At 49.9% G+C, this 27273-nt stretch overlaps 1 protein-coding gene and 1 long non-coding RNA gene across 3 annotated transcripts in view; one reads left to right on the forward strand and one right to left on the reverse strand.

Annotated features, from left to right (window-relative positions):
* Positions 1-827: 827 nt before the first annotated feature.
* Positions 828-27273, forward strand: part of Galnt6 (polypeptide N-acetylgalactosaminyltransferase 6) — a 39784-nt gene continuing 13338 nt past the window's right edge. The window contains exons 1-4 of one of the 2 annotated variants that reach the window (XM_087899294.1): positions 828-901; positions 8554-8755; positions 14451-15041; positions 16586-16758. In XM_087899294.1, coding sequence (XP_087755420.1) covers positions 14548-15041; positions 16586-16758 — 667 coding nt within the window. In that variant the 5' untranslated portion in view covers positions 828-901; positions 8554-8755; positions 14451-14547. Of the gene's footprint in view, positions 902-2220; positions 2375-8553; positions 8756-14450; positions 15042-16585; positions 16759-27273 lie in introns of those variants that run through there. The other variant, XM_087899295.1, reaches the window with a different exon arrangement.
* On the reverse strand, positions 18629-20093 carry LOC146890982 (uncharacterized). The gene is made up of 3 exons (XR_015735705.1): positions 20020-20093; positions 19197-19260; positions 18629-18874 (listed from the first exon to the last, which is right to left on the reverse strand). It is a non-coding gene; the product is annotated as an uncharacterized LOC146890982 (long non-coding RNA).

Raw genomic sequence — 27273 nt, forward strand, 5'->3', positions numbered from 1 at the left:
GCTCCCAAATCATGACATAGAGACTGACTAGTTTTGAACGCTGGGCCTTGCTTAGAGGCATTTCTGGCTAGCTCTTTATTAAATGAACCCTTTTCTCTTTATCTATTTTGCTTCGGGGCTTATTACCTTCCTTTCTTATTACCTTTCTTTCTTATTACCTTATCTTACTTTCACTGCTTTTCTCAGTCTGTCTGTCCTCTGCCTGGCTTCTTGTCCCCGGCATGTCCCTCTTTCTCTGCTCCTTCTGGTTCCGTTCTTTCAGCTGTGAGCCTAAATTTCTTCTCCCATTTATTCTCTCTGCCCGCCAGTCCCACCTGCCTTTCTCTGCCGAGCTATCGACTGTTCAGCGTTTTATTAGACTCATCAGGTGCCTTAGGCAGGCAAGGTGAAACAGACACACACATCTTTACATCACTAAACAAGTGCAGCATAAACAAAACACATTTACAGTCACTCTGCAGTATATACAAATGTAACACATCTTTCCCTAGTTAAATAATATTCCACAACAGGAAAGGGAATTTATGTGTCCGCGAGTTATCTGCCTGGGACACCTGGACGAGCCTCTGGACTAGCCACCGCCCAGCACGACCCCCGCCGGGGGCCTCAGGCTCTGGGCGCCGCAGCCACTGTGGCTCCTGGTCGGGGGCCCTCGCCGCCCGCGGCTTGCGATGCCGGCGGTCTGGGGTATCCGCAGACACTGCACCGGAGGGAGGGGCGGGATCTGGAGAGAGCGGTCTGACTCCCCGTGTCGGGAGCGGAGTCGACGCACCTGCCGGAGCGGGGTGTGGCTCCACCCATGACAGGACCCGCCCCGCGCCGGGCCCGCCCGCCCTCCCAGACTCCCCGTCGGGAAACCCGCAAATGACTCGGCGGCAGCGGTTCGGCCTCGGCGCGATAGGTAAGCAGCAGTGGGGCGCTCGATCCCGCGGTGCCCTTGGACTTCGCAGCCCTGAGCTTCTCGGGGACTCGCTTCACTCGCGCTCGCTCTGAGTCCCGACTTCCTGCTACCCGCCCCACTCCTCTCCGACCCGCAGTCAAATGAAGGGGCCGAGCCAGACACCTCCTCTGGTGCGGTGCCAACCAGCGCCTCGCCTGGGGAGACCCCCTCCACCTTTGCGCTCCAGAAACGGGGGTGGAGGAGCTTAAGCGGGGAGCTCCGACCCCTCTTCCCGTCTCACACACCCGAGCGCCTACCCTGCGCTTCCCCAGATTGCGATCACTTCATGTGCTCAAGCGCGGGAAGACCTTCAGAGAGGGTCCTTCCTGCCATGTCACCTTTGCGCAAAAGGGACAAACCAGGGGAAGCCTTTTTGGTGGGGTCCCTTGCCTGCTTGATTCCCCCTTGGATGCTTGGCACTTTTGAGGGGTAGAGAGCAGAGTTCTGTGGTATTGTATAGGGAGTGTATGACTTACTGTCACCAACTTCCTGATTCTCTTCCTCACTTGTTCCATACCTCATGAAGACTACAAGGAGAACCCTCCTGTTACTTGCCCAAGGGCCAGTCGTTCCAGACTCCAGACCACTGCTTCTGTGGACACTGCTGATGATAACTTGCCCACAAAGCTCAAAAAGGGAAGCCTCTATCTTAAGCAGGAACTCACCGCAGTGGTCTCAGGGAGAGCTTTAAGGGTTGCACTCTGAGCTCATCCCGAGACCCACAAAGGCAGGCATTGACTGACGTTAATGACTCTAGACACACCAAAGAACCTCCAGGGCTATGTTCACTTAACCGCAGGTGTGTGTGCATTCCACAGGCCCTCCTCCCCTCCCGACAGGAGAGCGTTCCCCTGCCATCAGAAAGGCTAAGAAGGATGAGCTGGGCAAATTCATGTGATGACTGGATCAGGGTTCTGAAGTCTACTTCATTCAAATTAGCCAAGAGCCTGCGTCAGCACAGGCATTCCCCAGCTATGCCACGTGCTTCGGGAACCCAGCGGTGACAGGAGAGAGCTGCTTCGGGGTTACCAGGACCAAAGAGCAAGACAGGACAGTCAAAAGGAAGTATAGAGCAAGTGAAACCGAGGGAAGCTGGCTGCCGGGTAATCTCTGCCCACAGCTGGTACTGCCTCCAGCACCCGGAAGAGTCCAGGAAAGGGAGGCCCCGTGGGTGTCAGGTGCCCTCGGAGATCACAACTATCTTTGCCCAAGTTCAACTGGGAGAAACCCGGACACGGATGCGATCATAGGTTGAATTCTTGTAGCCATTGTCCGGAACAGAAGTCAGGCTAGGGAGGGGCAGCCCTGTGCTCACCTGAGAGCTGCTCACAGAGGGAGGTAGTGGTGGATAATGAAGGCTGCCAGTAGCTGACTCAGCGCTCGCTCCCACTAATGTAGCTGTATAACCTTGGCCACATCACGTAAACTCTCTGGGTAAGGAGTAAATGAGGAGGTGCTTGTGGAAGTGATTGCTAGAGCTTTAGGTACCAACCAGACGTATGATGTGTCAGGGCTCTGGTCAGACATGAGCCTTGGTGTGAATCTGCTTTTTCCGAGCTGTGTGCCTATGGTCAAGCTAGTCACTCTGGGCTTCATTTTACTTCTGGGTAAAACAGAAGGTAGGAATTGATCATGTAGCTCAGTTGGCAGAGTGTTTTCCTAGTGCGCATAAGACTGGGGGTCCAATCTCTAGCATCACAAAAACTGGGCATGATGGCATACGTCTGGAACCTAAGCATTTGGGAGGTGGAAGCAGGAGAATCTGAAGTTCAAGATCCTCCTTGGCTAGGTAATGAGTTTGAGGCCAGCCTGGACTACCTGAGACTCTGTCTCAAAGCAAAAGCAAAATCCAAGACCAAACAAAACAAAACAAAACAAAACAATAACTTATGTGAGGTTTTTGTTTATTCTATTTTTTCTTATTGTTGTTTTTCTCAGATGGGGTCTCTATATAGACCTGACTGAGCTGGAACTCACTATGTAGACCAGGCTGGCCTCAGACTCATAAACATCCACCTTCTTCTGTCCCCACCCCCCAAGTGCTGAGATCAAAGGCATTCACCACCACTATCTTCCCAGCTTCTCCGGAGGATGGGGCAGAATGGTTGCTTGAGCCCAGGAGTCAGGCTGAAGGCGAGCCTGGGTGGCATAGTGAGGTGATCATAGGCATGTCCTTGTGGCCAATATCTTTTTTGCTTGAAAAGCAAATGAAAGATGGTGATAACATTGCCCTAAACATCCCCTTGGGGCTGATGGACATAGTCCAGTGTCCCCATCTGGAAGTGAAGCCGAATACCACAGTGGGTGTTTGGCTGTGCCAGAGTTCGGGTAAACTTGGCTCTTCATATACCCTCAGCCTTTCTTCTGGAAAAGCCCAAAATGCCCGTTTCTGGTGGATGGGATGAGACTGAGTGTTTCTGTACAGAAGAGGTCAAGTGCAGGGCAGTGCCTGTCTCCGTGAGGATCTCAATGCTGTGATTGTGCTGGGTAAAGGCCTTGTGTGGTAAACAAGGATGGGTTCGGCCCAGGGAGAAAGGAGCTTTGAGAATGAGTCCCCTGGCACCTGAGAGTCCTGTGGGGTCCAGTTATTCTCCAGTACCCGGCCTAGCCTGGCATAAGTCCTAGGGAGAGATGTGCAGAGAGAAACCCCTTTCTGACCACAGCTCTGCATCTAATGGCAAACAAAAGACAGATCGGGAAGGAAGTTACTACATGCACACTCACACACATGCACGCACACATACATACACATACTCCCCCACACGCATGTCCATTCACACACATGCATACAGATGAGCATACACACATGCACACACATATATACACACACTCCTGAACACACACACCTCAGTGCAGAGGGATGGATACCTGGCCAAGCCGTCAGAATAAGCATTCTGGATACAGAAGCTTGAGAAACGGTTGAAGGGTGCAGAAAGCAAAAGGACGAAGTTGTCTGGATGTGTTGCTCACTCTCCTCCATGAATCTAGTGGGAAAGTCCCACGTGGAGAAAGCAGGGCAAGTGAGGAGTGACTCTGGGGACAAAGATGCACCCCCAACTCCCGAGGGCCGTGATACACCTAGAAAACCTAGCTTTCTTTTGTTCTTTTAGAGATAGGGTTTCACGTAGCCTAGGATTGCCTCAAATTCTCCACGCAAATGGAAGTGACCTTGAACTCATTTTTGATTTATTGATTTTATCTTATGTGTGTGAATGGCTTTCTTGCCTACATTCGTATATGTGTGCCACGTGCATGCCTGGTGTCCATGGAAGGCAGAAGAGGGCAGTGGGTCCCATGGGACTGGGGTCACAGGTGGTTGTGAGGCACTAAGTCCCTCCAAGAGCAGCCATGCTCTTAAGCACTGGGCCTTCTCTCTAGCCCCTGACCTTGAATTCTTGGTTTTCCTTAATGGTTGAAAACACAGGTTTGGGCCACCACATCCTACTAGGAAGACCTCTTTTTATTTGTTTTTAATTTAATTATGTGTATGTGCCAGAGAGGAGTTGGATTCACCTGGAGCTGGAGTTGCAGGCAGTTGTGAGCCATCAGATGTGGATGCCTGGAACTGAATTTAGGCCCTCTGGGAGAGCAGTGAGTTCTTTTAGCAGCTGAGCCACCTTTCCAGCTTCAGAAGACTTTTGGAAAAAAAAAAAAAGCATTATAAGCAAGTGTCTTGACTGTCTGTTTTGCTTTGCTTTGCTGAGACCTTAGGAAGGAAAGGAGAGCCATGCCAAGCGTCTGGTTAGCCTGGAAGGTAAATAAATGCAGATGGCAAGCTGACTGCTGGATGAATCTGCCCCCATTAAACAGCCTTAATCTAAAGAAACGTGGCCAGGGCTTTGCTGATCACGAAGTAGAGAAGCCCAGAGCAAAGGAGTCTGGCAGGTACTACATCTCATCCTCCAGGGTGAGAACAGATTTTGACGACAGTTCCGGGTAGAGAGGAAGGGCACCCAGAAAGTAGGACATAACCAGCAAGGGCTTGGTTACCTTGGTACCGTGAAGGGATTGAACATCACAGATCTTGGTGTGAACCAGGAATTAGGGGTGCTTCTGGAAGCACTGGGGAATTGCTCAAGTCAGCGGACTTAGCTGGCTGCTTGCAGACCTGAGGGCTGTGGCAGGTGGAAGTCTCCAACCATCCTGAGAAGGACTCCTGGGACCAGGAGCAGACTGCCCCAAGAGAAGAGAGGGTCAAACTTCTTAGCCCCAGCCCTTAGAACCATCTGTCCCATGACCCCCAGCTTGTCTCCTCCTACCCACCACCAGCCAACAGATGGCAAAACTCAACTCAACCCTAGGAGGTTAGAGAGGCCCAGCTCCCACACCCGAGACCCTGGGGATAAAAGCCCGGCTTCCTGTTTAGTTGCCTGCTGTTCTGATTTCCAGTGAGTTATGCTTGGGGTAAGACGACAAAGGTGTAACAAACACTTTTTATGCCAACCCTGATCCTGTTACACAGTGGTGAGAAACTGGTTGGTTTTTTTTTTTTTTTTCAGTAGAAAATCTGTTTGGATAACTTCAGTTCAACATTTTCTGTAAACCTAGAATGAACCTAGATGTGCTGGCTGCAGAAATAACTTATCACACTGTTCTGGGAGAACGAACCCAGGACATTACTGTAGTGTTGGTCTTCAGGAAGAGCCAAAGTGTCTGTGAAGGTGTAACTCAGGGACAGGTAGTGGAAATGTCCCACCATCCTGGGACCAGAGACATCTGACAGGGAAGGAAAGCCCTAGAGGCCATCCGGTCATCTTCTCATAGTGTGACTACAGGGGAGGTAAAGGCAGCTGGGCTTGATGAAGAGAGCATGTCATCGGATGAAGGGACAACCATTTGGCCATACAACCTTGTAGCTCCCTTCCCCCTCCAGGATCTTGAAACCAACCTGTTCCGTGAGGTCCACCTGTCTACACCAACGCCTTGGTGAGCCAATTAACTTGAGCAAATATCCTGTGGGGATGGTGTGACAGCTCTCTCCCTGAAAGCCACAGAAGGCCACGTCTCTCTTCTCCCAGAGGTGTGCAGTTCATTTGCATATACAGGAAGAAACTTCATTACAAAGAGGCCACCTGGGTACCGTCTGGGTGGCTGACCCTGTCTCTCATGAGAGCCAAGACCTCACTCGGTGCTTCCTAGTTTTGACATCTTCAAGCATAGGATCCCTGAGTGGGAGTTGGGGAGAAGGGAAATGCAGTAAGGGGGGTTAGGGACGGAGGAGAGGTGCAGAAGAGCCCAGGCCCTGTAGCACTGCCATCGGGAGGTAAGAGTGACAGGAACATAGCAGAGCTCTGAGAACCCAAACCAGCACCTGCTCCTGGGAGCCTCTAGCTGCGTGTCTGCAGTCATCCAACCAAAGTAGGCTCACAGACACAACAAGGCTGCTGGATACCCAGATGGCAAGCTGCGTGTGACAGCAGAATGCCACCTAACTCAAACACTTGTGGGAGGTGCGCTCGGCGTCATTAGAAAGCCACTGTCCAAAGCTGACCAACGCTAGCTCCTTCCATCTATGACAGGCTGGGTCACCTACTCATACAGCTGGTACTCCAGACTTCGCAAGTGACAGATGGTAGAAATGGCATGGCCCTTGAAGTCCGGGAGTCCAGATCCCTGGCCTGGCATAGAGACACACTGACACAGGCAGGTTTGTGTCCTGATGACAATGAAGAAGAGGGAAGTCAGGAGGCCAGAGGTGGAGGTGTGGCTCAGTGGGAAAAAGCCCTTGCCTTGCGTGTGTGAAGCCCTGGCTTAGATCCTCAGCACTGGGGGCTGGGGAGGAGAAAGAGAGGAAGACAAAGACAGGTAAATAATGCTTAACTCTGCTTTAGTTTTATGAATTCTGTATAACTGATGTTTCCTATTCCTTTACTGAAGATGGCAGAAGATCAGAGGAGACTCTCCTGGAAGAGGGTTGTGTCACCGAGTTTTAAATGTGGGGCTACAAAGAAGGCATTTTCCTAGACCTGGACTCATATCAGTGTGGCAGGAAAGCTCAAAAGTCTCACAGCAGCTTACACATACGATGACATCAGAAGTATAAAGTGTGTGCCGTACCGAAAATTACCTGAAAATGTGATTGTTCAACTGTGCTTACTTCATTGAGAAGTATAAATTTTGAAGAACACAGTTTTTAGTTCCTTTTTGAGACAGGTCCTCACGTGGCCTAGGCTGCCTACAAACTCTGTGTAGCCGTATGACCTTGGACTTGTGAGCCTCCTGCTGTCACCTCCTGAGTGTTGAGATTACAGGTGTCACCAATTTATCCAGTGCTGGGGTTGGAGAGGAGGGCCTCGTGTGGCCTAGACAGGCACTTGACCCACTGAGGTCCATTCCCCAGCCCCAGTTCTAATTTTATATCAAGTAATGTTTGTCACCTTCAGGAAGATAAAGTGTTAAATTTTAATTATTCAAAATTCATAAACTAAAAGCAAAAATAAAGTTTTCCAAAGATCCTTGTTGAGTCTGTAGCCTTTACACCTCAGAAGTTTCTTATGCCAAGAGCTGTTCTGAGACTTTGATGCGTGCTGTAGCCATAGGTAACAACGGAGAGGAAAATATAATAAAATCATGCAATGCAGTTTTGGGATGTTGTTGTTGTTTGTTTGTTTGTTTGTTTTTGTAGCGCTGGAGACAGCATGTGCCGGGCAAGCGCTCTACCACTGAGCTATGTCCCCAGCCCAACTTAGTTTCTCCTCTTCTCTTTTTAGGCAGTCGCTCACTGTATAGCCCAGGCCTGGAACTCGCTATGTAGCCCTTAGATTTTATGCTCTTAGATTTTTTAGAGATCCACCTGCTCTTCTCCTGAGTGCTGGGACAAAAGATACACCACCACTATAACTGTCTTTTTGTATTCTGGTCTTTTTTTAAATTAATTTTTATTTTATGTGTTTGACTGTTTTGCCTGCATGTATGTGTATTACATGCATGTCTGGTACCTTAAAGACCAGAAGAGGGTTCTGGATCCCCTGGAACTGGAGTTCTGAGCAGTTGTGAGCCCTCATGAGGGTGCTGGGTCCTCTGCAAGAGCAACAAGTGTTCTTCACTGCTGGGCCATCTCTCCAGCCCTTCTAATGTTCCCCCTGCCCTATGCTGGCTATTTAAAGACTCTTCAGTGACCGATTGGAATCAGTATTGGTGTAGCCTGGGCTCTGCTCTCTGAGCAGCAAGGTAGTGAGTGCGTGCTCTATCTAGAGGAGCCCATCCCCCATGTCTTCCTCAACTAGGACTTGGGGTAACTTGGCTCTGACAGTCTTATGAACAACAGGCCCAAGGGAGGGAGAGACCTGGGAGTGGATGCTCCCTGGCAGCCACAGGGCTGTGAGCACAGGTAGGAAGGGACGTGGGTCCTGCAGAGCTCTGAACTCAACCACCTACTATATTAGGGGTTATTTCTTTCCCAAGGCTCATGGGGCCCAACCTCCTGGCCCTTGTTTGCCATGATTCTAGGACTGTGTCTGCATGGGGCAGGAACCCTCAACCCCAAAGCCCTGTGGCATCCATGAAATTGATATTTCTCCAGGAATATCTTCCTGTTGCTGGCATGCTGAGCTGACACTGAGAACAAGTCCTTTCCTGCCAAGTCTAATCACAGGTGTCTCGTTTCATTTCAGGATGTGGTTAGAACCTTGAGGAACTGCAGGTTCCAGAAAGAGCGCTTTAGACGGCCAGACTGGATCCAGAGAGCAGAAGTTCCAGAAGAGTTCAGTTTAACCCAAGGTCTGTTTCTCCAGGGACAATAAAAGGAATAAAGGTGTCCGCCTCTTCAAAGAGTGCTGGAGTGACGAGTAACTCCAGGAGGCCTTCCTGCAGGAGGTGAGTCCTGGCCTGAGTCTAGCTGGTTACTGCAGTGTTACCACGCCTGTGTCCAGCTGTGCCCACTCTCGTGCTGGAGTGGGAAGTAAACAGAAAACTGTCCTGAGTGCAGGCTACAGGGTGGCTCAAGACCTGGCCCAGGCTACAGAGCCCAGTCTGCTCTCGACAGTCTCTAGACCGAGGTCTGCAGCTCAGGCAGAGCCCCTGGAGCTGGCCCTCAGCGTAGCTCAGGCCCTGGGAAAGAGTCTCCACGCACAATCCTGCTTCTCTCCTTGAAAACTTCGTGAGACCTGGAGGGAACCCTGCCTTTCTCAGCTGTCTGTGCTGTTCGCTACCTTTTACTTTCAACAGCTTGAATAGGCAGTACGGTGTGGGTTCCCAGTACGGTGTGGCTCGCAGTATGATGTGGGTTCCCAGTATGGTGTGGCTCGCAGTACGGTGTGGGTTCCCAGTACGGTGTGGGTTCCCAGTATGGTGTGGCTCGCAGTAGGGTGTGGCTTGCAGTATCAGATATTCAGTGCTCCCTCCTCCCTGGCCTGCCCTGTAGAACCACCTCTTCCATTTAATTTTATTTTCTTTTTTAAAATTTTGTTTCTATTTTATGCATATGAGTGCTTTGCCTGAGTGCATGTCTGTGCACCACAGATATCTGGCGCCTGTGAAGCCGGAAGAGAGCACCAGCTCTCCCAGAACTGGAGTTACAACAGTCATGAGGTGTCATGTGGGTGCCGGGAATTGAACCTGGGTCCTCAGGACACCCAGTGCTCTCAGCTGCTGAGTGTTTTCCCAGGACTGCCCCACTTCCTGGGACCTTCACAACCCTTGGGAAGAGGCATTGAGCCTCACACCCCACTGTGTATCTTTGTGTCCCACCCTAAGACCCAAAAGAGTTTTACTGGTGCCACTTCTGTCACTGGCAGGGCTGCTCCCCGGGTCGGATCTCCGGGTCCCTCTTACCTGGTCACCCAGCTGCTAGCGGCTGCTGCTCACCTCTTCGGCCACCAGCTGTCCTATTCCTCTTCCTAGAATCCTTTCTGGAAAACTGCTCCCCGTTCCTCAAGGGCAAACAGTGTGAGGGCTGCTGTCAGGCTTCACCCCAGCCAGCTTCTGCTGTGCTTCTCTGACCTCCCTCTCCCCCGTCCTGGGCTGCTGCTCTCTAATTGGCCGGCCCAGCTCAGCCTTTGCTAGGCTCTGCACTTGAGATATGCTAAGCTTGTGCAGACAACTAAGGTGAACTCGGGGGCTCAGCCCAACTTTCCCCCGTGTGACGTTTTGGCCTTCCTCCATCTGGCATTCCCTATACACTCCTCCTCTCACCTAAGGACACCCCTCTGATGCGCCCTCCTCGAGGGGAGGCCTTATTCATCCTTGCCCTTTCCGAGTCCCTGGCACATAGTAAGTCTTCCACTTATAGCAACAGAATCAATGAAGGTCTCTCATAGCCTAGATAATCCTTAATACAAAACAGGAATTTAAAAAAGATTTGTTTTTATTTTGTGTTATGAATGTTTTGATTGCTTATAAGCACCATATGCACGCAATGCCCTCAGAGGCCAGAAGAGGGTGCTGGATCCTCTGGAATGAGTTGTCAGCTGCCCTGTCTGTGTTGGGAACTGAACCCAGGTCCCCTGCAAGAACAGTGAGCACTCCTAACTGCTGAGCCACCTCTCCAACATCAAAACAAGGATTTCTTTAATTTATTATTGATAATGCTATAAAAGAAATCACTGTCTCCGCAGCACAGACTGAGCTTGCCGGCCTTTGAGTCCATGCTGGCCATGTATTCTCCATGTACAAGGGACTCCCAGCACCAGGCTTCCCGCAGAGCAGACAGACCTGGGCTCAGCGAAGAGCACTAAACATCTCAAGCACAGTCACTTGTTTTTCTTCAGAGTAGACTCGACAGGTCTTGGGTGTGCAGTATGAGGGACGAACGGGGGTGGGGAGGTAACTATCATCACCAGCCCAGGGTCACTTTAAAGCAAAGGATGCCAGGTGCGATGCCAAAGCCACCGATGCCTGGGGGTAGGTTTTGCAGGGAAACCGCACAGGGCCTTATTCATTGCAACGATAGGGGTACCTGAGGGCTTAGACAATGACATGAACTCGGCCGTAGGTTTTGCATACATCACCTAACCCAGTCCTCAGCACTGCCCGAGTTGGCTGTTGGCAATGCCTAGTTTATAGATGAGGAAATCAAGGCTTAGAGGGATAAAATAGATCTCCCAAGGGTCACCTGTGGCTAATAGCTGAGACTGTGTTTTGAAAACTGACTGTGCACACTGATGAGACTGCCACACTTCTGAGGAACATTTCCTTTCTCCCTTAACCCTGCACCAGCTATAGAGGTGGCTCCTCTAAAGGGGGACTGAGCCTGAGGTCACGTCTCTTGGCACCAGCATCCATCAGCTGGTGCCCTTTATACTAGCTTAGCTCCCATAGAAAACCTTCATATTCATCCTCTGACTGGGGTGCTGCGGCCAACCCCCTTGCTCCTCACTCCATCCTCTTACCCCTTAGTCCCCCTCCCCCATGCCTAGTACTGCATGGAAGGTGTTATCATGGAATAGAATCTTAGATTAAAAGCAGCAACAACAATTTCATCTGGAATTAGCGACATGTGCTCATAATCTCAGTTTGTGGGAGCTGAGGCAGGAGGTTTTAGGCGAACAAGTTACATAGTAAGAGCCTATCAAAAAATGAAATGATTGCCAGACAGTGGTGGAGCACACCTTTAATCTCAGCACTAGGGAGGAAGAGGCAGGTGGATCTCTCTGAGTTTGAGACCAGCCTGGTCTACAGAGTGAGTTCCAGGACAACCAGAACTATACAGAGAAACCCTGTTTCAAAAAACCAAAAAGAATACATACATAAATACATACATACACACACATACATAAGTACATTCATATACACACATACACATATACATGCATACATACATATTCTAAGTGAGTAAATAGAGAAGAAACCACTTGGCCCTTGGACAGCAGGAATTTGAGCTCCATGGCCCACCCATATGTACATTTTGAGGGGCAAGGAACTTTTGACAATCTGAAAAACTAACAAATGAATGTAGAAATGTATTTTAATTGATATATCATGAATGCATAAAACATATGTTGATAATGATGTGTCTGACACAAAAGATATACAAACCTATTATGTGTGCATGTTTTTAATTGTCTCTCACAGTCCAGGTTGACCTTGAACTTACTAGATAGCTGAGTATTATCTTGAACTTCTGATCTTCCTGCCTCCACCTTCTGACACGTGAGGCCTCAGCGTGACTGAAAAAGTCGTAATTGCATAGAATGAACTGCAGTATTACAGCACTGAAATCTCCATGCCCTACTATGTGATAACCTCATTGCTTCCTCTCCTGTGCTCCTGTGGTAACCTCAGGTGTTGGGGGTAGCTGCTTAAAATGTCATTTGACACTAATTGTCTCCATCTGAGCTGGTCATTCTTCCAGGAAATCTCACATGATACACGGTAATCTTTCATAGCTGGTGTGTGTTGGCCACCATACAGAGTATACATGTGATCTTTCATAGTTGGTGTGTGTTGGTCACCATACAGAGTACACATGTAGTTTTTCATAGTTGGTGTGTGTTGGCCACCATACAGAGTACACATGTAGTCTTTTATAGTTGGTGTGTGTTGGTGTGTGTACCATACAGAGTACACATGTGATCTTTCATAGTTGGTGTGTGTTGACCACCATACAGAGTACACATGTGATCTTTCATAGCTGATGTGTACTGGCCACCATGCAGAGTATACATGTGTATTAATTGATTACTATTGCTATCAGTAAGGCTTCCTTCCAGTCAGTAGCCACTGATGGTAGTTTTAGGGGAGTAGAAAGTTATGTTTTCAACTGAATAGGACCCTTAGCCCCTGCATTGTTTCAGGGTCAACTATATTTACGAAATCTGTGCCAGACATAAAGAGTAAGAGTAGGCGAGGGGTGGTGGCGCGCGCCTTTAATCCCAGCACTCAGGACGCAGAGGCAGGCGGATCTCTGTGAGTCTGAGGCCAGCCTGGTCTACAGAGTGAGTTCCAGGACAGCCTTGTCTACACTAGCGACCCTGTCTCAAAAGAAAGAGAAAGGGATGCTGGGTGGTAGTGGCACATGGCTTTAATCTCAGTACTCAGGAGGCAGAGGCAGGTGAATCTCTGTGAGTTCAAGGCCAGCCTGGTATACAGAGTGAGTTCCAGGACAGGGCTGTTACACAGGGCAACCGTGTCTTAGGAAAAAGGAAGAAAGGAAGGAAGGAAGGAAAGGGGTAAGATACTGCCCACATCAGCATCTCTCTCCAGAAAGAAGACTGCATTTTCTAACTTTCTAGTCCTCGTCTGCCTATTTCTAATCAGTATTTCTTTGTACCTTTTTCCTTTTCCCCCTAACCCCAATAGCCCTGTCTGTCCCGGAACTCACTGTGTAGACCAGGCTGGCCTTGAACTCTCAAATATCTGCCTGCCTCTGCCTCCCAAGAGCTGGGATTAAAGGCATGATCCACCATGCTCGACTACTTCATACATTTTTGTCTTTCTTCAGAAACGCTGGCTTTCCTGTTCTTAGCCTCTTTATAGCTTTGCCACGTATTTATACATGCAACACCATCTTTAATTCGGGCGTATTTTATACTTTTCAGTAAATGGCAACACTATCTCTGTGCAGCTTGCACTTTTACCCCACTGCCCTGACAGCATTTCACAGAGAAGTGGTGTTCCTTCCACGGCTGCAGAGAGCTTGGTGGTGTCGTAGTCTCACACTTACTGTTCAACAGCTAATTATGCATTGCTGCCACTTTTGATCAGTGATGCTACAGACATTCTTGTCCAGGCCTCCAGGGTCACACAAACCAGTTTATCTGACATGCAAAGTGGGCCAGGCATGGTGGTCCATGCCTATAATCCCAGTTCACAGGAGGCTGTGGATCAGGAGTTGAAGGCCAGCCTGGGCTAATTAGCAAACCCTGTCTCAAAAACCAAGACAGCTTGGAATGAGACTGCAGGTCGTTCATGGAGATGCTGTCTAGTCCTATCCTCTAAAGCAAGGCACCAACAAGTGTGTTCCAGCTAAACTTTATTTAGTGACAAAGGGTTTCCCAAAGTAGTTTCCTCCTAGCAGGAAAGACACAGACCCAGTTTTCTCACTTATAGCAAAAGGAAATTAGATACCAGGATGCTGTGGCTGTGCACAAAGGTGATGGGCACACTCACCTTGGAGTCCCCAACCTTCCCCATCTCTGCAATGGCTTATAACATTGGGGGCTGCTAGTTGGGGTTTCTGTCCTGCTCAGTTCCCACAGCCGATAAGCCCCAAAGAGAGTCTACATTAGGTTATAAACTGATTGGCCCATTAGCTCAGGCTTCTTTTTAGTTCTTGTAGCTTATATTAACCCATTATTCTTATCTATGTTAGCCACATGGCTCGGTACCTTTTTCAGCAAGGCAGGTCATATGCTGCTTCTTTGGTGATCTGGGCAGGACTGCAGAAAGAGCTTCCTTCTTCCCAGAATACTCCTGTTCTCATTGCCACACCTCTACTTCCTGTCTGGTTTCCCCACCTATACTTCCTGCCTGGCTATCAGCCAATCAGCGTTTATTTAAAATATAATTGACAGAATACAGACAATTCTCCTGCACCAGTGGCTCATCTCTCTCATATGCCCTCTTTTCTCAGGCTGAGGCCCCAGGCGTGGCCACCCTGGCATAGCAAGCTATTTCCAAAGTGAAGTCCAAGACTCGGTGCCGACCCTGCTTGGGTCCTGGTCGGGAAGATGAGGCTCCTTCGCAGACGCCACATGCCCCTGCGCCTAGCCATTCTCGGCAGCGCCCTCATGTTCTTCCTCTTCATCCGGCAAAAGGAAGTAAGCAAACAGGAGCAGCAGGCCATGGAGAAACCGTGGCTGAAGTCCCTGGTAGGCCAGAAGGACCACGTGCTGGACCTCATGCTAGGTGCTGTAAACAACATTAGAGATGCCATGCCCAAGCTGCAGATCAGGGCTCCGGAACCCCAGCAGACTCAGCTCTCCACAAACCGCTCCTGCCTTCCTGGATTCTATACCCCTGCGGAGCTGAAGCCCTTCTGGGAACGGCCACCTCAGGACCCTAGCAGCCCCGGGGCTGACGGAAAAGCATTTCAGAAGAAAGAATGGACCCCTCTAGAGACCCAGGAGAAGGATGAGGGCTATAAGAAACACTGCTTCAATGCCTTTGCCAGTGACCGCATCTCCTTGCAGAGGTCCCTGGGGCCAGACACCCGACCCCCTGAGTAAGTAGCATCCAGAACTCTCAGAGGAGACCAGAGCATACCCAGAAGTGTGGCCAGGAGGGCTGTGCCCACTGGCCAGTTGTCAGAAAGCAAGTCGAAGGGAATTTGAGAATAGGCAGGGATTTCCTCTTCCCTTTTGCTGGTCAATTGCCCTGATCCCAGGGGCTGGAGCTCAGGAGTACTATGGTCAGGCAGGGGCCATAGGGACTTGTGAGCTAAAACACAGCTGTAGAGGGAACAGGATGTAAAAGAAGGAACCCAAGGCTGCAGACCAGGACCTGGCACAGGGAACTGGGAGGGGCTGGGGCAAAGCTGTGGCTTCTGCAGCCTTCAAGATGCTGAACCTGCTGCTGCCATCTGGGCCTCTGGTACTAATTCGAGAGAGGGGACATACTCTGACTGCTGCTGTGGCAGTCCAGAAGGTGCCCACACCACCCTCTTGGTTCCCTCTAGTGAAGCCACAGGTCCATAAATCATTCCAACTTGAAGCCGCTTATGCTCTTGATTTTGGGAAGAAGACCCACACTTGAATCTTAGAGCTGCCCTCCCCTCTAATGTGTGCCCCCCTCATAATTACACTGTGTCCTGATAATTTTTTTTTTGTCTTTCACACTTAGCCATTGTCCTTTTTAACTAATGAGTTGGAAAGAAACAAGAGGCTCCACTAAAGGTCATGACCTTATCAGGCTGCAAACCTGGGCCTCCCCGGACTTGAGCCATGTATTACAAGCCAACAAAGTGTAGCTTGGCCATCAGGAACCTCTCAGCAAAGAATGACGTCGGCATAAGAGCAGCCAGAGCAGGAAGCTGAGGAGGCTCCCTGGCGGTCTGACATCTCCCTGATAAGCAGGAGAGAATCACCGCCAGGAAATTGAGTCTGATAATCCCAGGACTTAGGAGGCTGAGGCGGGAGGATTGCCAATGTGAGATCAGCCTGGTTTACACTGGGAGACCCTGTCTCCACGAAAAGAAAACAGTGGTCAGCTGTGTGTTCCCTGAGATTCAGGTCCCTGACCCTTACAGTGTCTAGACGGCAGAGCCAGGTGTCTCACAATGGTTGCTGTGGAAGACAATGGGGGAAAGGTCCCAGGAAATTGCTAGAGTCAGATCAAGAGGAAGTATGAACTAGAACTCTTAGGGACGGAATTTACCTCACACTGAACATTTGCCCTTAGTGACTCAGCCCTCTGGGACTGCTGAACAGTCATACCTTGTGCAGTGTCCAAGGTGCAGAGGGAGGCAGTTGTAGGAACACCTGGTCTGAGAGCAAAATGAAGTTGTGGGGAGGGGTGGTGTACCTGAGCATCCTGAGCGGTAGCTTTGGAGGGGACTGCACCGAGGGCCAGGGTGGGAGAATGGAGCCACAGAGTAAGAGCTATTCCCAAGTACAGGCAGGGAATGGAGATTGGTGTGTTGGGGGGGTGCGGGGGTCACCGGGGGTTGGGGGCTAGAGAGCTCTAGACAGACCTCTTTCTTTCCCCCTCCTGGAACTCCTCCCCTGCCCCCAGGACTTAGGGAGTTTGTATGTCCTTCCACTGTTCCAGGTGTGTGGACCAGAGGTTCCGGCGTTGTCCCCCGCTGCCCACCACCAGCGTGATCATTGTGTTCCACAACGAAGCCTGGTCCACTCTGCTGCGCACAGTGTACAGCGTCCTGCACACCAGCCCTGCCATCTTGCTGAAGGAGATCATCCTGGTAGATGATGCCAGCACAGAGGGTGAGACTGGCATGTCTGAGTAGGGGTGGAGTCCAGGGGCCCTCTGAGGAGGGCAGGCCTCTGAGGATCAGGCCACATTCCTAGAGCCTTGAGCTTATCCGCACCACACGTGGCAACCTGGGACTCCGAGGCTCCCTGTTTGCAGTCACGGGCAACTCTAACTCAGGAGTTAAAAGGAAATGGCTCAGCAAGTAAATGCACTTTGCTGCCAAGCCTGGTGACCTGAATCTGAACCCTGAGACCCATGCACTACCAACCAACTCTACCTGAGTGTTGTGATTTGAGTGTGTGTGCACAAGCATGTGCAAATACAAACACTAAATAAAGGAGGGGGAGGGGAGGCAAGGACGGGGCCTGCAGGGCAGGGCAGGACAGGTGGCTGGAGGGCCCTCCTGGTCTCCCTCTGCTTCTGAAGGCTCCCCCTCAGAAGCCCCTTCTGTCCTAATTGTTAATAGGGGAGACTGCTCAAGTTTTTGACCTCCCGAGTATTCTGCACCCGGCTCTGACCTAGGCACGAGTCAGTGGGGGAAATGGTTCCCGGAGAAGGCTCATGAACCATTCAGAGCTCATGGGTTTAGGGCCTGAGTGCTCCTTTAGCAGACAGTGAAATGTCATGTAATGACGTGGACTTGAAAGTCCAACCTTGAGGAGTCTAATTCCAGCCCTGACTGTGCTGGGCCTCTCTGAGTTCCAACTTCCCTTTTCTACGAATGGGCACACTCGACTCCTGCCTATGGTAGGTGCAGGTGTGAGACAGGTGATGAATATGATTCGTGGGCCACAGGGGATCCAATGGCGTCGCAGGAGAACTCTCTGTGAGTTTGCTTTCCTTGCTGTGTGGGGAGAGTGCATTGTGGGAGTGTGCAGCCCCGAGATGCTACTTCTGCCTGGTGTGGCTGTGACTGGCTGATGATGGAGCCTGGGCAGGAGCCGGGCCTGGAAGGATTGTTAATGAGACCACTACCACAGCTTCAAGCCAAATCTGAAGCAAGCTTTATTTAAATACCAGCCAGGTGGATGGGCTCTGGCTAGGTTTCTGAGAGATGGCCCAGAATCACAGTTTGTAGTGGCTTAAGAAGGAAATCTCACAATTCATTGCATTTCCCATCAGGTCCAATTAGAGGCAAACATATAGCCTGAAGTACCTCCATCCTGTGAACCTCCTGCCCATCTGTGGTCAAGCCCATCCGTGCAGATGGGTCAAACAAAAACATGTGTCTTGCTACCTCCCATAAACAACAGTTCCCAGCATTGCAGGAGCTGTCTGTCCTGGGGCAGGGGCTGGCAGGTCAGAGGCGTTTTTGTTCCATGGATCTCTGAGGCACAGTAAATAGAACTTGAAGTGTAACTTCGGCTCTCACAGAATGAGTGTCTGAGGAAGGAGCAGCAGGTGGTGGGTGTTCCTGGGAGAGAGGGGAGCCCAAGCAGGGCTCTGGAGACAGGAGCCTGTTTGTTAAGGAGACTGAGGGTGACTGCAGGTTAGGTTTGCCATGGATCTGAGGGTAACAGGATGCAGAGGTTTGCACTTTGCTGGGACGCTGTGTTCAAACCAAGAACTTTGTAAACAGGTTCTCTCTCTATGGATGTTATAGTTCCTTGTCCTGTCACTGTGATAAAACACCTGACAAGAGGCTGGAGAGGTGGCTCAGCTGTCGGGAGCACTGGCTGCTCTTCCAGAGGACACAGATTTGGTTCCCAACACCCACGGGGCAGCTTACAACCATCGGTAATTCCAGTTCTGGGGATCTGATGCCCTCTTCTGACCTCCATGGGCATGTACCTGGTGCACAGGCATAGGTGCAGGCAAAACACTATATACACAGGGAAAAAAAGTGTTTAAAAAAATACTCAGACAAAAGCAATTCAGGAGAAAAGGATTTATTTTGGCTTTCAGGTCAAAGTTACAGTCCACTGTGGTGGGGACGTCCCAACAGCCGGCGCACAGCAGCTGGGCACACTGCACCCACAGCCAGTGACTGTCTGTGCTCAGCTCGTGTTCTCCTTTTCCTGCAGTCCCGAATGCCAGCGAATGATGGCACCCACAGCAGGCGACTCTTCCTGCTTCTGTTAACCGGATCAAGATGTCTGGAGGGTCATCATTCGGTGATCCTAGAGCCTGTGAAGTTGACAGAATGAGCAGTCATACATGTTGAAGTGGCCTTCGTGCCCGGGCTCAATATATCCATTTAAAAAGAGACGAGGCCTCACTGTGGACCCGTGCTCATGTCCCATGCTATAGCCAGAGCAGCCTTGTCTTTCCGGCTGCTCTATTCCTGCGTTAGGGAGGATCCTTCAAGGGTATGAGGGAGAGGGAGAGGGAGCTGGGCATAAGTACTACTAAACCCTCTTGTCTAGGGAGCGCTCTCTCTTCCAGGGAAGACTGGCACTTGGCCACACAAGTATCGGGGTTGCAGAAAGGAGGTCTGGTGGGCAAGTACCTGGCATGTTAGGCGTCTGGGAAGGGAGGAGCCTCATAGTTGCAGTACTCATAACGGCAGCTTCCTGAAAAATCAAAAACAAGTTAAAGGCTCCATGAGGGGAGAATCAGGGCACAGTCACAATCAGACTGAAGCAAAATCCAAGTCTAGAAGTAAAAACAGCTCAGTGTCTGACATCTGGAACTAACTCACGGTCTTCTGGGCTCCAAAGTCCCCATTTCTCTAGCTCACGTTCACAGCACACACAGCTTGTGTGTAGGCTCAGGCTAGCTCCAGCCCACAGCTGCTGCTGTCCTCGGTGGCGGTCATATGGTTCTGATTTCCAAAATGCTGGGGTCTGTACACAACTGGGCTGTGCCTTCATCAGTAGCCTCTCTCAGACTCTGTTCTGGGACCCTGACCAGTCCAAGCTTCTGCTGTTCTCTTCAATCCCGGGGCTTCTTCTTAAACCAAGGCTGCACCTGCACCAGTGATGTCCCCTGGCCTCTTTTAGTGTCGAGCCTCAGCTCTTCCCCATGACTCCATTGTCTTTAAAACCAGTACCCTGTGTGACTCTTCCACATGACCAAGTTCAGCTGGCTGCCAGTGCAGAGGTCCAGCCTTGGTCTTCTCTGGCCCACAGCTTCTGTGGGATGACCCTAAAGAAACACTTCCCAGAAGCGTTCACTTCCTGGTCCCGGCCTCTTGCTAATCACGGCCGAGTCTTTGGCTCTCGCTGACCAGAACCACAGATTCTTAATTCAAAATATTTCATGGCCCCAATATAATCTTTAAAGGACCTCTTTAAACTTCCCTCTGAAGCTCTGCAAGCCAATCTTCTAACCTCTGCTCAGCATGAAGGGAAGTCAGGACAAGAACTCAAGGCAGGAACCTAGAAGGAAGAGCTGAAGCCGAGGCCATGCAGGAACACTCATACAGCTTGTTCAGCCTGCTTATATAACCCGGGACCTCCTGACCAGGGCTGGCACCAGCTGCAGCGATCTCGGCCTGCCCACATGAACCACTAATTAAGAAAGCGTCCCATCAGCTTTGGACAACAGGCCAATCTTTTGGAAGCGTTTTCTTAATTGTCAATCCCTCTAGCTTGGGTCAAGTTGACAAAAAAGAAAAGAAAGAAAAAGACCAATCCGGACAGTACCCTTCATAGCAGCCAGCAGGCCTGTGTTCCAAATACATCCATAGTTAAACTGCACTATTACATGTGTCTGTGTGGGTATGCACGTGTGAGTGCAGGTGCCCTAGAAAGCCAGGGGTCCTCAGAAATGGAGTTACAGGTGGCTCTGAGCAACCTGATGCTGAGCTGGGATCCGAACTCAGGTCCTACAGAAGAGCAAGCATCTCTCCAGACCCCATTCCTGTGTTTGCCAGGGACCGTTCCCGGTGGGGCACAGGTCCAGCAGAGGAAGTAAAGTAGGTGAGAGAACCAGTCCCTGGTGGTGTTGGGAATCTTGCAGCCTGAGTGACTGGAAGCCAGAGCACTTCTTTATGCAGAATCTAGTAAGCAGAAATACATCCATGTTGTTCCAAAACATAGATCACATCATTCTGGTTTTGGACATGTGTTTCACCTCCTCTTGCTCATCTTTTAGTCACCAATAAACTATGACAGAGCAGAGTTATCATTTCCAATCATTTCCCATCAAGTTTTGACATCTTTGATAAGCAGTTTTCATTTTTTTAAAATTTTCTATGATTTATTTATCTTTATTTTATGTGCATTGGTGTGAAGGTGTCAGATATGGATTTTCAGACAGTTGTAAACTGCCATGTGGGTACTGGGAATTGAACCCAGGTCCTCTGGAAGAGCAGTCAGTGCTCTTAGCCGCTAAGCCATTTCTCCAGCCCAGCAGTTTTCATTTTTAATTATTATTACTCATTAATCCCATAACCCAATTTTTAAGAATCTAGGGGCATATGACAACCTGCTCTCGGGCTGGTAGCTTTTGTGGCTACAAGGGTACTAGGCCAAACAAAATCTTCCAGCCATCCCAGGCCTGCTGCCATGTCCAAGCGTGAATTATTAACTCTTAATGGTCAGAGTGCCCAAGACAAATCCTCAGGCCGAAGCTGTTGCAGGTATGAAATTCTGGCACACTACAATGCTCTCATTTACATCTTCACAAAATTTGTTTGTAAATCTAATCCTGGCATTCTTGTCCCTTGGTCATATGATACCACAGTGGCTCTGCATGTGCCAACTTTTCCAGGAAAAGGGGGGTCCCGACATCTCATTCTTCCTACACCATTCTTACCCATCAACACAAGTCTCTGTGTGATCTAACTTTTAGTCTTTGCTGATTGCCAAGTGTGCAGTGAGAAGAGGCTGCGATCTGATCTGTGGCCACTCCTCCAGCCCACTGAATTTTGTTGACCTTTTTGAGTTTACTTTGTTTTGAATATCTTGTTCCTGCATAACAGGAACAGATGTTTAAAGAATGTCTCAGAGACCTCTGGCGTCTTTATGTGTGTCAGTCTCCACGACCTGAGGAAGACCTTCAAGTTGATAAGGATATCTCCCTAAAAGTGGGCGGGGTAGTATCTTCAGGATTATCCTGGGGAAGCTTAGAAGCAGTGCTCCTGGGAGAAGGCGTAAATGATTCGTAAGAAATTTCCCATCAATCCAATATCCCCAAATTGTACAAATATTAAAATATGGAAGTATGCAGCAGGTGGAGATGAAAACCAAAGGTGACATGGCGGCCATCACGGGGCTCAGCTTTGCTGGACCTTTGTCCACCAACTGTGCAGGCTTTATGACTTCTGCCATCCCCATCAGACATGGCTGTGCCATGTGTTCTCTCTGCCACCTCCAGTTTGGCCTGGGCTCATTCTTTTGTTTTGTTTTGTTTCCCTTCTGCGTATGAGAGCCTTGCCTGCATGTAGGTCTGTGTACCATGTGTACACCTGATGTCTTTGGAGGCCATAGGATTCCCCAGAACTGAAGTTACAGATAGTTGTGAGTCTCCGTGTGGATGCTGGGAATTGGACACAGGTCCTCTGTAAGAGTATCCAGAATTCCTAACCACTGGGCCATCTCTCCAGTACCCACACACACTCGCTCTTAAGGCCACGCCTGTCGTCTCTAACTTCTCACCTGAGAACTCCGGCTGGTCCTCTTCATTTTCCGAGTCCTGCTTTGAGACTGTATGTGAGATGTCATTGCCCACAACAATATCCACTGCTGCCATGTCTCTACATGTAACCCTCACGGCAGTGCACATACTGTAAGAAACACCCCTCTCTGAGGCCTCTCAGACTTCGGGAAGCCTCTGAGTGCTATTCAGTAGGAACAGAAGAACTGTGGGCTCAGCAGTCTCTGCCTGTCTATCCACACAGGAGAAAATTTCCCACACGTTTGACTGTTTGATCAGATTAACTGGCTCCTGTTACACACACAAGGCCTGCTTCTCTGCTGGACAGTGTGCCTCCTCTCTGTCCTCATACCCAGGTGCCCCACAGCAGCCCCGTGACCTGATTATGTGGGCATTTGATACTTGGGGGAGGAGACCCTGTGCTAGGCTGGGGGACTTTTAATTCCTTGCCAAGAGGCAGAATCAGAGTCTAGACTTCACCCCTTACTGCCCTGTCTTCTTGGAGTTTAATTTTTTTGTTTTATTTATTGTTTTTTCAAGACAGTGTTTCTCTATGTAACAGCCCTGGCTGTCCTGGAACTCTCTTAGCAGAGCAGGCTGGCCTCGAACTCACAGAGATTCACCTGTCTCTGCCCCCTTGTGTTGTAAAGGTCTGCACCACCACCACCTAGTTGTTTAACTTTTTTAGTTGAAAAGACAGAAAATTAATTTACTTTTTTAGACTTTTTTATGTATACGAGTGCCTTGTCTGCATGTATATGAGTGCACCGTGTATGTCTCTGGTACCCGGAGAGGCCAGAAAAGGGCATTGGATCCCTGGACCTGGAGTGAAGGATGGTTGTGAGCCACCATGTGGGTCCCGGAAACCAAACCCAGGATCTCTGCAAGAGCAGCTAGAACCCTTAACTGCCGACCTATCTCTCCAGTACCTTTATTTTGTATTTTTGAAAATAAGATCTTATTTATATGTATGTATATGTGAACATGTCTGTATACGGATATGTGCACAAGAGTGTAGAGCCCACAGAGGCAAGCAGAGACCTGGAGGTCGAGTTCCAGGTAGCCGTGAGCCACCAGAAGTGGGTGCCCCCTGCCAGAGCAGCAAGGGCTCTTAACTCTGTGCCGTCTCTCCAACCCCCAGAAAATCAGTTTAGATAACAACAAGTCTATGAAGCAGTTTGGGTAGGAGAGAGAAAAGGAACAGTGCCAGGCTACCGAGTCAGGGGCCCCTTCAGCAGAGATGCCAGGGAAGGCCGCTCAGGCTGTCCCCGCAAAGCAGCAGCCAGCACAAGGGCCCTCGGGCGTGGTGCGTTGGCGAGAAAGCAGGCTGTCATGGCTAAAAGGAAGTGGGCAAGGCAGCCAAACATACGGATACAAAAGTGACAAGGGTGAGTCACGAGGCCTATGTAAGCAGTGGCAAGTGAGTCTTGTGAGTCGCACACAGTGTGGCATGCTGGCATCGCCGTCTTTTGCTTACTTTTAATTTTAGTATATGAATTTAATCTTTTTCTTTTAAATCTGTGAACAGGTCTTTTGTGTGTGTGTGTGTGTGTGTGTGTGTGTGTGTGTGTGTGTGTGTGTGTGTGTGATCAAGCCGAGAATCAAGCCTAGGTCCCTGTGCATGATAGACAAGGCTCCTGCCTCTCAATCTTGACCATGTTTTTCCTTCCCTTCTTAAAAAAATTTCTTTTAGCCAAGCATGATGTCACTTGCCTTAATCCAGCACTTGGGACTGAGTCTCTGTGAATTTGAGGCCAGCCTGGTCTACATAACAAGTTCAAAGCAAGTCAAGGCTACCAGCCAGGGCTAAATAGAGAAATTGTGTCAAAAATTATTATTATTGTATGTGGATGTACATGTGTGCATGTGTTTAAGTACAGGTCCACACATGTCATGGTACATGTGTGGAGGGCAGAGGACAACTTTTGGGCACTTCTCTCTTCTTCTCTGACTCTCCTGCCTTGCATCTCACTGTAGGAGGTCTGGGATTGCAGATGCATGCCCCCACACCCGACTTCTTTTTAACACGGTTTCTGGAGATCAAATTCATGCCATCAGCACCGTGCTTCAACCCTCTGAACCCTCTCACTGGCCCCATCATTGACATTTTCAAGTGCACAGTCCTTTGGCCCTAAACCTATCCAAACTGTCACGCAGTCATCACCACTGCTGTCTGCAGGCCTTCATCTTCCCATGTTGCACCTCTGCCCATTAAAACCACAGTGCCGTCCACACCAGCACCTGGTGCCCCCATCCCACCTCCTGGCTATTGCGGTTGAGCACTCTGGCTACCTCCTCCTATAGGTGAATAGCATACACAACATTTGTCTTTGGGGGCTGGCTTCCTTCACATTCCACAGTATTTTCAAGATCTGGTCTGTGGAACACGCATCAGGCTGACTAACATTCCCTGATAATGGTAAACCTCATTTTGCTTATGCATTCATATGTTGCTTTTACAAGTGGCTGTTATGACTAACCCTGCTATGAACAGGTGTACAAATATCTGTTTCAGTCCCTGTTTTGAATTCTTTTTTATCTGTACCCAGAAGTGAAATTGCCAGATTATATTATGATAAATCTGTGGTGGATTTTTTTTATTTTTATTTTTTATTTGTTGTTGTTAGGTTTGGGTGCCCCACCCCGCCCAGTGCTGAGAAGTGAACCTGGGGCTTTGCACTTGTCGGGGAGTTGGTTCTCTCCTTCCACTCTGTGGTCCAGTAATTGAACTCAGGTTGTCAGGTCTTCATAGCAAGCACCTCCACTCACTAAGTCACCTCACTGGCTCTGGATTTGTTTTTAATGCACCTCTGAAACAGTGTTAGTAAAATTATCTGATTGTAGTAGATTAAAGCAGCAGAATTGTGAGCCTGAGTCCATAGAGACCCCACAGAGACACCACATCTTAAAAAACAAAGTTCGTCTGATTCACAGTTTTAAGAGATAGCGCTGAGGAGCAGGAGGAGGCCAGGAATATAACACAGTTAGTGAGTGTTTGCTTAGCATGCACAAGGTCCTGTGTTCAACCCACAGCATGGCATTAGTCAAACGTGATGGCACATGCCTGTAATTCCAACGTGTGGCAAGTGAATACAGGAGGATCAGAAACTCAAGGTCATCCTCAAAGATGCCAGGGCTGGAAAGATGAAGTAACACTGAAGAGCACTGGCTGCTCTCTCAGAGGACCCAGGTTCAGTTCTCAGCACCCACCCTGTGGGTCACTGCTGTCTGTCACTCCAATTCTAGGGATCCAGCACCCTCTTCTGACCTCCATAGGCACTACACATACGTATGGTACAGACATACATGCAGGTGAAACACCATACACATCAAATAAATTTCTTTAAATTAGAAACTCAGAAGATGAAAGAAAAAAAGGAAGAGTTTGAGGCTAGCCTGGATTAGAGGCCCAGGAGAGAAAGTGGTGGGGAGATCTGGGGCTAGGGCGTTGCTCAGTGGTAGAGCATTTACCTAGCATGCTTGAGGCTGTGAACTCTGCCTCCATCATCATCGAACATAAGGAGAGAAAGGAAACTGTGTGTGTGTGTGTGTGTGTTGTGTTGTTTTGTTTTGTTTTGTTTTGTTTTTCAAGCCAGAGCTTCTCCATGTAGCCCTGACTATCCTGGAACTCGCTCTGTAGACCAGGTTATCCTCAAACTCAGAGATCTACCTGCCTCTGCCTCCTGAGTGCTGGGATTAAAGGCGTGCACCACCTCACCCAACGAGGAAACTGTATCTTAAGGTGGCTCCATATCTAGAACATTCTGGGAAAGTATGGAGGGGTGGCTGAGAGGACAGCTGACTGTGATACCTGGGGTGACAGCTATGGGGTAAGAACGGATCAGCTTGCTGTTGAGTTGACAATGGAGCGTTAAAGAAGGGAAAAGGCAGGGAGAACCCAGCTTGGCGCCAGGGCGGAGTGGCTAAAGGGTTGCTGGTTGCTGGTGTGGAGGTCACGAGGTGAGGCTGGGAGCGCAGACTTGCACTGAGGTGCAGGGCTCTGCAGGGCTGGAGGAAAACCTTGGAGCTGTCAGCCACAGAAGCATTGTCACCCGTGGGCTGCCTGGGGCAGAGGAGAGGGGTTTGCCTCTGTCTTGTGGACTCTCATCCTGGTGAGTGATAAAGTCACAAACTGTCATTGCGGGACATGAGAACGCATGCTGGCCTGCCTGTCTCTAGACTCAGCCTTGGGTTCTATGTCCAGTAATCCCAGAGGTGGGACAGACAGTGGATGATGTGGGGAGTTGTCTGGCTTTCCTGCAAGGACCTGAGGCCCAGAACCAGGATCCCCCAGCCTGGGCCCCTGAGACTGGAAGGAAGGCGTGGGAGAACTCTAGAGCACAGGGCCCTGGAAGTCACAGCTTAGCGCCTCTCACTGTCTTACCACACAACCCACTTCCTGTGAGGCTTGCCGTGGTTATCTCTACCATGAGCTTCCCATGAGCCGAGCTGAGCAGGGTCTCTGGAGACCTCAGCTGAGCTGCTAAGAAGGTGACACCACAGTCGGGCTCCTCCTTCCTGTGAGCAACACCTGGCAGGGGCCAAGCTGGCGCTCACATGTCCCATGGTGGCCAGGCTGGGACTTACATGTCCCATGGTGGCCAGGCTGAGGCTCACATGTCCCGTGGTGGCCACTCTAGGGTTCACATGTCCCTTGGTGGCCAGGCTGGGACTCACATGTCCTGTGGTGGCCAGGCTGGGACTCACATGTCCCGTGGTGGCCAGGCTGGGACTCACATGTCCCGTGGTGGTGATAGACACTCCCTGTCCAATCCAGTGTCCTGCCCCTGGACAGTGCATTGCAGACACTAAGTCACTGCTGGGCTGAAGCCACCACGTGAGACTAAATTGGAACAGCCAGGTCCTGACACCAAAGACAAGAGGCTCCATTTCTGAAACAAGACAAGCTCCCTTCTCAGGTGACTTCCTGGAGGGTGTCATTCGCAAGGGCAATGGGTCAGGGACACTTGCCTACCAGAAGGACT

Source organism: Myodes glareolus, chromosome 19 (genome assembly GCF_982192425.1).
Source record: "Myodes glareolus chromosome 19, mMyoGla1.1, whole genome shotgun sequence".
Lineage (NCBI taxonomy): Eukaryota > Metazoa > Chordata > Mammalia > Rodentia > Cricetidae > Myodes > Myodes glareolus.